Source organism: Heterodontus francisci, chromosome 7, assembly GCF_036365525.1.
Source record: "Heterodontus francisci isolate sHetFra1 chromosome 7, sHetFra1.hap1, whole genome shotgun sequence".
Classification (NCBI taxonomy): domain Eukaryota; kingdom Metazoa; phylum Chordata; class Chondrichthyes; order Heterodontiformes; family Heterodontidae; genus Heterodontus; species Heterodontus francisci.
In genome coordinates, this window is record NC_090377.1 from 99,471,845 (window position 1) to 99,483,874 (window position 12,030).

The 12,030-nt window shown below is 43.1% G+C and overlaps 1 protein-coding gene across 3 annotated transcripts in view; it reads right to left on the reverse strand.

Moving 5' to 3' along the window:
* Positions 1-3,560: 3,560 nt before the first annotated feature.
* The window catches only part of ftcdnl1 (formiminotransferase cyclodeaminase N-terminal like 1), a 57,216-nt gene continuing 48,746 nt past the window's right edge, over positions 3,561-12,030 (reverse strand). For all 3 annotated transcript variants that reach the window (XM_068035719.1, XM_068035718.1, XM_068035720.1), the window contains exons 5-6: positions 7,116-7,307; positions 3,561-4,966 (exon numbers count right to left, since the gene is read on the reverse strand). In XM_068035719.1, coding sequence (XP_067891820.1) covers positions 4,527-4,966; positions 7,116-7,307 — 632 coding nt within the window. In that variant the 3' untranslated portion in view covers positions 3,561-4,526. The remainder of the gene's footprint in view (positions 4,967-7,115; positions 7,308-12,030) is intronic.

The following is a 12,030-nucleotide window of genomic DNA, read 5'->3' on the forward strand; positions in this document are numbered from 1 at the left end:
TCCCATGAATAATAAGATGGGTTCTTACTCATAGTATTAATGGGAATGCTAACCTTGGACTGGCAGTTCAGAAATATTTATTTCTGAATATTACCTGCCCCTGAAGCAAGTGAAAGGAAATAGAAAAATGGCTCAGGTAATTCCTGATCCACAACAGAGATTGTGGCAGGTATACAGAAACACAAAATAACTTAACAAAGAGCTGCTATACTTGCTTTTTAAACAACAGTTCGGCCACTTCCTGCTGCAACAACCTCTGATGACATTCTTTGTAGTACAATTAAACAATATGTAGCAGACATACTTGCCCCTAGGGCCTGGTAACAATAAATGGATCTCTTCCACGTGACTTTTCTTGTGCCAATATCCGAGGTGAACTATTTGGATGAATAACTGTGTTCCTCCTCTTTCTAAGAAAAGCTCAGTTTGCGTTCTTTAAATTTTAACAGTGGATTACAGAAGGACATGTCATCTATTTTAAAATTCTGAGGTTGTCATAGCAACTCAAAACACACAGAGTAATATAGCATTCGTTTATGCCCACACAGGAGCAAAGGAACAGGAGTATGTCTCTCAGCAGAGTTCCTAATGCTTGCTGCGTCGTTATAGGCACATCCTGAAAAGGAGGCAAAGAAATTCTCCTCATGAGCAAAGGTCTTCCACAGTGTGACCAATATGATCCCAGGTTCAAACCCTGTCTGTACTGAGTCAGCTGATTTCAGCCTGGGCAGCAGTCCAATAGCTACAATTGACCTTAAGACTCCTGGAAAAAGGAGGGGTAAATACAGGGGTCAGCAACATGTCCGTACAGGGACACCAGTGTCCGTGGTAAATAATTTTGGGGTCAGTAACTGGCAATTTCACAGAAATTTCCCATTGGCTTCTTCAGACCGGCTTTTAAAAAAATTGCAAGTGTCAGTTTCACAGCTGACGGGTGCTGAAGCAGAACAGCCCTTCCAATCTTTGGACAGATTAGTTGTTTTTTGGCGGGTTCCGATTTTTTCTAAAGTCTGCCGGAAAACCATGAAGCTGTCCAAAGTCCAAAAGCGCTGTTCCCACTCTCGGCAATGATCATAGAGAAAGCGAGAACGGCAGGGGGGGGGGGGGGGGGGGGCGGGGGGTAGAGAGAGAGAGTGGGGGGTACAGAGAAAGAGAGTGTGTGGGAGAGAGAGAGAGAGTGGGGGTTGGGGTACAGAGGGGAGAGTGGGAGGGAGAGAGTGGGGGAGTACAGAGAGTGGGCTAGAAAGAGAGAGTGGGGGGTACAGAGGGAGAGAGTGGGAGGGAGAGAGAGTGGGGGAGTACAGTGAGCGGGGGAGAGAGAGTAAGTGAGGTACATAGAGAGTGTGGGGGAGAGAGTGTGAAGGGGGGAGAGAGTGTGAAGGGGGACAGAGAATGGGGGGGAGAGAGAGAGGAAATGGGAGAGAGGGAGGACAGAAAGGGGAGAGAGAGAGAGCGGTGGGACAGAGAGGAGGAGCAGTCAGAGAGACAGGTGGGGGGGAGACAGAATGAGAGAGAGGTGGGGGGGGGGTAGAGAGAGAGATGAGGGGATAGAGAGGGGATGACAGAGAGTGTGAGGAAGACACAGAAGGGGGGATGACATGGGGGATGTGACACAGAGAGGGGGGAACGACATGGGGGGGAACAACATGGAGGGAAGCAACACAGAGAGGGAAAGGAGCAACACGGAGGGTGGGACAACACGGGGGGAGACAACACAGAGAAGGGTGGGACAACACAGAGGGGGGGGCACAGCGAAGGAGGGGGAACACAGTAGGGAGGAAGAGAGAAAAAGAGAGCGACAAAGAGAGAGAGGAGGGAGAGAACAATCAAGATCACTCCTGACAGATGGACATCTATCCAGAATACTTTGCATCGCTACACAAGTGTGCGGGCAGACATTGACTACATGTGCAAACAAAAAAATGCCAGGTAGTTCACTAAATCAGTGTCGAACATAGTGATGTCAAAGTAAGCCAATAAATTAGTCTTCTTATTTAAAGCTTCTTCACAAAAATGCACATTTGTTGTTGTTTTGATTAATAGTAAGATACATTTTTAATGCCTTTATCATACCAAAATTGTCTCACTGGCCCGCAATGTAAAACAAAAATTGTAATGTGGCCCCCCATGCAAAATGATTGCTCCAAACCTTTAACCTTGCGTTTTAAAATAACATAGCATCTAGGTTATTTTTTTAAAAACAGATTTAAAGGCTTGTGTTATGTAAAGTCATTTTAAAATGGCAAAAGTCACTTAGGGAATGTCTTGATTTCTACGCTCTGGCATGCATTACTTTCACTTGGGACACAAGCTCAGTGACATGTTGAAAGTTACTGGACTTTTGTTTCTATATAAATGTCACAATTCCGCTGCAATCCATTGGAATCACATTGCTCCAGAACTTGTATTAAGGGAAAAGCAGGCAAGAAAATCCAAGGAATCTCCAGAAGTCAGCATTGTATGTTCCTCATGAATACAAGTGCACGGTGTATTGGGGCTGAATGATATTGGCGAAAACAAGATGCTCCTGACCCATATACAATAGTTAGTAAATATAGTGTAATAGATAGCTTTAATAAACCTTAATCTATAATGAACTGTCTCTGATTCCTTAACAAAATCCATGCTGCATTTGCAGTTTTAAAAACTGCCGGGGAAGATATTGTAAAAATTTATTATGTTTCAGTGACCATGTTAAAAACAGTTATTAACTGTTTTTTTTGCTACAAATTGGATTAAAGGACAAGTTTTACAAGTATGTCAAAGATCACTAACTGCAGTGTGCATCATTTACTATCCAGTTTGAGGGCAGATAAGCTGAGTGGCCAATGTAATTTGAAAGTTGTCTGTATCATATAATTACATTACATTAAAAGTGTGCCTTTGTTAACAGGTAAGAGATTTGGCTTGGACATAAATTGGTTAGTCTGGAGTACAATCTTACAGATAGTGACTAAACATTTTGTAACTGAATAATGCATGCAGTAACAACTGCTCAACGTTTTGCAGAAAAGCTTATTGTTACTAATTATCTTGGTCAGAGCTGAATCGGAATCAACAATGATAGACTGAGATATAGATATAAGCGAATTTAAGAGAATGGCTTTATTGAAGGAACTGAAGGGCGCTCTTTATTTGTAATTGTGTTTATCTAATTTTGTCACTAGCTTTAGTGAGCAAATGACATTTTGTCCATGAGAGATTCTGTTGTTTCTGTATTTTAGAATCCAGGACCTAATTTAACAGCCTGTCAAGATGAATAAACTAGTCTTGGCTACCTACTGTTAATCACTCTGTCCCTTCCTGTCCCACTCTGTTTTTCTGTTTTACATGACTCTTCTGAAGTACTATCTGCTCCATCCTATAAAATTCTCCTGATTTGGAGATCACTGCCCTTTTGTTGGCTGCCCTGTCTTTAGACACATATTACAAGAGTGGAGAAGTTGCATAAACATTGACCGCGGGTTAAATTGTCTTGTGACAACAGTTTGAGAAATAATCTGTCTTCCTATTGCTGATTTTTCTACTGCTTCACCTCAATAACCACAATAACAATCCTCTTCTTGAGTTTTATGGTTTATTGGATGAATTTGCATTCCGGACACAGTGTGAATCCACAAAGGTCATCTGATCAGGCCCATCTACCACCCTGTGATATGGTGTAGCTAGCTCTATTCTGTCAACAAAAGTAATTCACATTGGCATTGCATACTATTTTGCTTGCTGGCTAGCTAATACAATTGTGCTGCTCTCCATTGATGTTTGTATGCTTAGCTACTTTATTTACATGCAGAAATGCGTTTTAAACAGGACTGTGTTTTGATGGCATTAAATAGGCTGTGCATTTTATTTACAGACTAATTGTCCACATGTCCGTAGCTCAATCAATAATTTTGTCAATTGTCCATGGTGCAACATGTCGGTGCCTATTCTTGGGCAAATATCAGCCAGAGCCCCCACTCCTATGACTATCTAGTACCTCCTGCTCAAAAGGATACCCATGGGCAGGACAGGTCTCAGCTGTAAAATCTCAAATAGTTAAATCATCTGCCAGCACTCTCTGTCTGGGCTCACAAATGCAGAACTGTCATTTGCTTGATAGATCAAGGTGTCTTCAACACCTGCAGAACTGTAACTAACCATGAGACAATGGCTTCAGTTAAAGAGCAGAGGAATTATGTCCCGACAAAAAAAAAATCAATGAATAAATCAGTCATCCTAGACCACTTCCATGTGTTCTTAGGGGCTATGCCAACAGTGGCAGAATCTTGGAAATCAATTGCCTGCCTACCATCTCAAAGGAACTTGTTCCTTTTTCAATAATTGCTATGATGTGCATAATTTACTGTCAAACTCATATAAGAATTCACCCCACTCATCAATATCAGGGCAGCTTTTCTTGGAATACAATATATAAAGCTCAAAATATTCATCGCAGTGTATAAAGGTTTCTCTACATGGTAGGTCTAATGGTTATTTTAAACATGATTGCTTAATAGCATTAATCACACACCTATATGCCTTTCTTACATATTAATAGTCTTGCGCTTCATCCAGAACTCTCCACACCCTTCCAGTATAGCCTGTTCTGCCAAGCTTTTGCAGCGTTCAGGCGTGAAGCCAACTAATGCAGTACCAACTGTTGTAACTCCTTGGCTGGCAGCCAATTTTTTAATCTGCCTCTCTATGGATCTTGGAGAAAAGTACCAGTATTCTTCCCCCTGAATGTAATAAGAAATATATTTCTTGCTTTCTTCTGTCAGAGATGATGAAGGCTCATCTTTAAAGCTCTCCACATTACAGGCTATCTCCACAGTGCCCTCATGAGGAAAAGCCATTGCCTGAATGCCTCGAAGACCGCCAATGTTCGCTCCTCGGATAGCACTGGCAATCTGCTGACCAATGTTCAGATCCTGCGTATCTATAGTCACATTGCAGTTCATAACATATGGGCTGGCACCAATTCCTAAAAAAATGAAAGAAAATTACATTCTAATTGGATGGCACTTTACAGAAACTGTAATCAGTTTGATTTCAAAATTATTTCTACTTTTATCTTTCCCCAGGTCACTTGGTATGGCAAGCTTATGTTTTCTTTAAAGTCAAAACAATAGAGGTGCTATACAGGGTGGCATCACAGATAGCCTAGATAAATGTAAGCTAAGTAGTCAAAATGTAGTGAAATCGTTGTTATGCAGTAACTAAAAGTGAAAATGAACGTAAAATCTGTTTTCAAAACCTGGTTTCCCAACAACAACTTGCATTTATATAGCACCTTTAGCGTAGTAAAACATCACAAGGTGCTTTACATGAGCATTATCAAATCTTGACACTGAACCACATAAGTATATATATGGACAAAAGGTTGGTTAAAGAGTTAGGTTTTAAGGAGAATCTTGAAGAAGAGGTGGAGAGGTGGAGACGTTTAGGGAGGGAATTCCAAAGTTTAGAGGCCAGACAGTTGAGGACATGGCTGCCAATGGTGGAGCAATTAAAACTGAGGATGTTTGAGGCCAGAATTGGAGGAGTATAGAAGTCTCACAGGGTTGCTGGGCTGGAGGAGATTACAGAGATAGGGAGGAGGGAGGCCATGGAGGGATTTGAAAACAAGTATGAGAATTTTAAAATTGAGGTCTTGTCAGACTGTCAGCCAATGTAGGTCAGCGAGCACAGGGGTGATGGGTGAACAGGACATGGGTAGCAGGGTTTTGGATGACCTCAAGTTTATGGAGGTCAGCCAGGAGAGCACTGGAATAGTCAAGTCTGGAGGTAACAAAGGTGTGGATGAGGGTTTCAGTAGCAGATGTGCTGAGGCAGGGATGATGAAGGCTCATCTTTAAAGCTCTCCACATTACAGGCTATCTCCACAGTGCCCTCATGAGGAAAATGGGCAACGTTACAGTGATGGAAGTAGGAGGTCTTGGCGATGGAGTGGATAAGGTGTCGAAAGCTGATCTCAGGGTCAAATATGACAGTAAGCTTGCAAACAGTCTAATTCAATGCTCCAAATTAGGGCTTTTTTAGTTTGTTTCAAATAAGGAAGGCAAGCCTTGAGGGACAATATGGGCAAAGTGTGCTGATATCTTAAATTCTTCTTTTCATCCTTCGAAATGAGGTGTTCCAGCACCATGGCCAAAGATGTTGGTTTACTGTAACCAGATAAGTCAAATTCCTTGTTTATTACACTGGATTCCGGTGGCGCTTTTTTAAAGGACTTTTTGATTAACTGGCAACTGTCCACTATGCAGTAAGACAAACAGAGCCTCAACTTTTCCATGATTAGATAACTTTTCCATGATTAGATGCTGTCAGAAGCTGGATATAAAACTACAAACCCACCTTATATTCATGTGCCTTTGAACCCACAAGCTTCCAAAGCAAGTGTCAGAAGTGCTACAACAGAAGGATCTTAACTTATGCAAAACAGTGAAAACTTCATGCTCTCCACAAATTGCCCCATGGTATTTTTCAAAAGGTTGAATGCTGTGTATGATTTTATTCATCAAAATATACAATGTATTCTTTTTGTACCGAATGCCAATTATACAGATTATAAAACAATTTCTTCTTTGGCATATTGAACTCCTATTCAGAGGTTACTGAGGTCAAATCCAACATTGTCAGATATTCAGTCTTATCTTTCCATGGATGAGCTGGCTTTGATTGGGCTGCCAGATGAAATACGTAATATTCAACACTACTGATCTTCTGGCTTACATTGGAAAATGGATTAATCACAGAATATTAGCTCCAAAATAATGGGCAAAATCCCTTAATTTCATGTGATAAAAATGGAATTCCGATTTATTTAATCTGTATAAACCTATGGGCCCAATTTCGAGATCAATAGTTAAAAATTGCAATGTTATATGGCCTGTGAAGACTTAAAGCGAATATGTGGAAACAGTGGTGACAAAATAATGGAGTTTGATTAAGATAAGCGGATAGAGATTAGTTGACTGTAACTAAGTAGGTATAGAAGTAACACCAAGGTGAATTGGTAGAAATGAACACAGTGATGGTGCATTTGACAGCCTAGATTTTCTGACTGTAAACCTCACGATCACTCATTCATTTCCACCATACAATTTTAGGATCTGTTACAGAACACCAACCTGTTAAACCATATCTCGGAGAAATCATAGCTCCTACATCTGGCTTTACTTCATTCACATTCAAACTGCTCCTCTGATACCAGTTCAACTCTTTTCTGCGCTGGACCAGATTTCGTTTGAGAGGTTGGTCAGCATATCCAAAATAAAACATACTGCAATCTGGCACATCATGGGATAACTTTTCTGCAATGTCTATAAAAAGGAGATAAAAGGGGATAAAACATCCTCGGCTTACAGGGCCAAACTTGTTCACTGCCCCTTACACTAACTTGCTTAGTTAAAAGAAACAATTCCTGCACTGATTCAAAGCTGGAGTACTGTGTACAGTTCTGGCCGCCACACTATAGGAAGGATATGATTGCACTGGAGAGGGTGCAGAGGAGATTCACCAGGATGTTGCCTGGGCTGGAGCATTTCAGCAATGAAGAGAGACTGGATAGGCTAGGGTTGTTTTCCTTAGAGCAGACAAGGCTGAGGAGGGGCCTGATTGAGGTATACAAAATTATGAAGAGCATAGATAGGGTAGAGCGGAGGTGTCAATAACCAGGGGGCATAGATTTAAGGTAAGGGGTAGGAGCTTTAGAGGGGATTTGAGGAAAGATTTTTTCACCCAGAGGGTGGTTGGAATCTGGAACACACTGCCTGAAGGGGTGGTAGAGGCAGGAACCCTCACAACATTTAAGAAGTATTTAGATCAGCACTTGAAATGCCATAGCATACAGGGCTACGGGCCAAGTGCCGGAAAATGGGATTAGAATAGATAAGTGCTTAATGGCCGACACAGACATGATGGGCCGAAGGGCCTGTTTCTGTACTGTATAACTCTATGACTCTATAAAATAGAATCAGTGAATCAGCTGTTGAAGAAAATTAAGGGAACAAGATTATATTATAAAAACTGTTGTATTTGAAACTAAACTTGGTAAATGATAATGAAAACTTTGAAACATTCACAAACTGATTCCTTGACAATGCAGGAGTTTGCTCCAGCAGAACACAAATGAGTCTGCCAGTTCCCACTGCCCCTGACACCTAACCACACCTGCCACCCCCCCCCCGCCCCACCCCATCCACCAACCTGAACCTGCTATTTTTGACTAGGCTGACTGATAAGTATGGACACAACAATTGGATGGGTAGCGCTGCTGGAGACGGTGGTACAGAAGCCGAATGCCATGCTGGGAGTCTGTGCTGCACCACCAGCAACTTCCAGCACATCCCACAAAGTGCAGCATAAAGAGAAGGGCATTCGCACAGGCTCCCCCATGTATGCTGGAAGCAGCTAAAGTGGTGTTATCATGACGTCACACAGCCCTACCAGCTGATGTAATGCCCATTTTCCAAATTTGGACCACACAAGTCCATAGAACAAATTCACTTGCCACTCACCAAAGATCAAGTGTTCAGCTACCAGTGGGGCCCAGCAGTAGCGTTAGTTAAAGGGCCAGACACCCAACTTGCATGTAAGATAATTTGGAATATGTGCTGCTGTTGCAAAGTCTCTGGAAGTACTCTGGAGTGTTTTTAAATGTATTGTAATGAGTTCCTGGATTTGGCAGGGTGTCCGAAAAGGGAGGGTAGAGGATTAGCTGACCTGTTCACACCAAAGCTACAACAGGTATGGGGGCTGTAGTTCTAGTGTCTGAGTCTGCAGCATGACACTGAATTGGAGTAGAAGCTGTGAGAGGGGAAGCGCTGTGCGATGCCCTCTACCAAGTTGGAGCCGATCTCCTCCATGCTCCTTGACAGTGGCAGGAGGCTGCCAGGCATGCCAGCAATGCACCCAGCATCTCAGTGTGCAAACTCACCAGCACTCTCCTGTATATTGCTCCACTGAGTCCTGTTCTGCGTCCTCAGTAGCAGAGTTCACCTGTGACCTCACCCTCCGGTGAGCTGGAAAATGAACTATCCTTTTCCCCTGGCCAGGCTGCAGCCCACTCGTACCCAATGACTCACCACGTGCTGATCCCAACACTACACTTGCCACCAAGGTACATGCAGTGCCAGTATCTGAGCTGGTAACTCAGACTGCCAGATCAAGTAACAGGACCTCTTTATCAGTGATATGCTGTTGCTCCCTCTCCTCCTCCTGGGGCTGATATGGCTAGGCAGGTGGCAATCCAAAATCAGAACATCAGAAGAAGAAGGCTGGACTCTAGGAATTGGGATGGCGTGAAGAGCAAGAGGTCCATGGCGCACCATCTGCAGCTTGCTCATCATGCCAGATAGCAGGATGAGGGGGAACTGCAAGTTGAGAAGGGGCATCAGGCAGAAACATATCGTCATCCTCAATGTTCTCAGCAACACCAGATGCCCTGAGCTCTACCACAGCTGGCCCCACGAGACAGGGCACCATCTCCTCCATCGGGCTCAGGAGATGAGAGTGTCCTTGTCCCTGTCAGCTCCGCTCTGCTCCCTTCTATTGTGTGCTGCCTTGTCCTGCAAGAGAGAGAGAATATCAGTGATTATGTAGCACTGTGTTTGGGTTATCTTCCTGCCATAGCTGAATAGCTGGATGTATGTGGAGGCAGCAAGAGATGGATGTGAGACATTGGTAGGTGTGTGAGGGTGAGGTGGAGTATCTGGGTGTTAGATGTGAGTCTATGGCTGGCGCTGGGGGAATGCTGCATTGAGCAGTGTGAGAGGCTGATGGTGTGGTGGGTTGGAAATGTCATTTGAAAGTGCATTCACTGACCTTGACATCTGCAAGTGGTCAGCAGACTTCTCGTGACACTGCTGTCAGGTCCTCGGATCAAGACTCCAGGAACTGACCTCTCTGGCCACATGCTCTCAATTCCTTTTGAACGTCATCCTTGAGGGTTTCCTGGCCCCCCATGGAACCATGGCATCTCTCCTCCTGTCCACATTCACCACTAAACCCTGTTGCGCCACATCCATGACGCTGGAGCCTTCTCTCTGTCCTGTTGTTCCATTTTCCTTGTTTGGAATTGCAGCAATAGTATTCAGCAGCAGCCTCCTGTAATTCAGTGCAGCTCCCCTCTAAGATAGACAGACTGCCTTCAAGAGCAGAAGGCTGGCTGCACCACAAGCTATTAGCACATGCTGCTCAGCACCCTGCTGAACACAGAGGCAGCCAGCAGTGTGGGAGACACTCGGCCCTACCCTACAATCAGGTAAATGAGGTTGCAGCACAAAATTTGTGTGCAGCTTAACCAGTGCGGGCAGGTCACAAATCACGATCTCTGCACCCAAGAAACAAAGCAGCCCAATTTTTAGCCCTATGTATGCTATGCATATATTTTTTCTGCATTAATTTTCTCCCTTTCACTCCTTGCTGGAGCATGGTTCTGCAAGCAGAAGTCCACTTCAGGTACCTCACCAAAGTGGCCATTATTCAAGTGTAAACCTGGATAGCGATATTCATGTGTAAATCTAGATAGTGATTGGCTACAACACCAAACTGGTGGAATAATTTTTAATTAATTGTCTCACATTTGTACTGTCCTGTGCACCAGGCCTTGGCACTTCATCTGGGCTTTTTAATTAAAGCAAAATGTCTACCCGTAGATATTAAACTTGGCAGCTTCTCAGTTTTTTAAATATATTTCAACTGGAATCTAATCTCCCAACATGGGTAAAAAGGTAATTAATACATTTTAATTAAAAAATTCTATTTTTGTGTCTATTATTAAAGCATCACCCAATCAGAACTTTTGTTAAAATTTAACCTGTAATAGACCTCTGATTATGATATTACTGCACAACCACACCTCAACAACAATGGATTGCATTTATACAGCGCCTTTAATGTAGTATAATGTCCCAAGGTGTTTCACAGAGGTGTTATATACAAAATTTGGCAATGAGCCTCATACTGAGGTATTAGGATAGATAACCAAAAGCTTGGTCAAAGATGTAGGTTTTAAGGAGCTTTTTAAATGAGGACTTTAAAATAGAGGCATTACTGGAGAAGGAGCAAATGTGCGTCAGTGAGCATATGGGTGATGGGTGAACAAGACTTGGTGTGAGTTAGATGTGAGCAGCAGAGATTTGGATGAGCTTAAATTTATGTAGGAGGATGATGGAAGACTGGGCAGGAGAGCATTGGAATAGTCGAGTCATGAGGTAACAAAGGTGAGGATGAGGGTTTCAGTAGATGAGCTGAGGCAGGGGCAGAGTTGGGCAATGTTACAGAGGTAGGAGAAGGTAGGTGGTCTTGCTGATTAAGTGGATGCGTGCCTGGAAGCTCTTCTCAGGATCAAATTAACATGAAGTTTGCAAACTGTCATGTTCAGCCTCAGGTAGTTTCCAGGGAGAGACAATATAAAACAAAGGGTACAATTCTAAAGGGGGTGCAAGGGACCTTGGTGTATATGTGCATAAGTCATTAAAGGTGGCAGAACAGGTAGAGAAAGCTGTTAATGAAGCATACAGTATCCAGGGCTTTATTAATAGGGACATAAAGTACAAGAGCAAGGAAATTATGTTGAACTTGTACAAGGCACGAGTTCGGTCTCAGCTGGAGTATTGCGTCCAGTTCTGGGCGCTGCACTTCAGGAAAGATGTGAATGGTTCCAGGGATGAGGAATTTCAGTTATGAAGATAGATTGGCGAAGTTAGGACTATTTTCCTTGGAAAAGAGAAGGCTGAGAGGTGATTTGATAGAGGTATTCAAAATCATGAGAGGTCTGGACAGAGTGGATAGAGAAAAACTGTTCCCACTCGTGAAAGGATCGAGGACAAGAGGGCACAGATTTAAAGTATTTGGTAAGAGAAGCAAAAGTGACATGAAGAAAAACTTTTTCACGCAGTGAGTGGTTAAGGTCTGGAATGCACTGCCTGAGAGTGTGGTGGAAGCAGGTTCAATTGAAGCATTCAAAAGGGAATTAGACAGTTATATGAAAAGGAAGAAAGTGCAGGGTTACAGGGAGAAGGTGGGAGAATGGAACTGAGT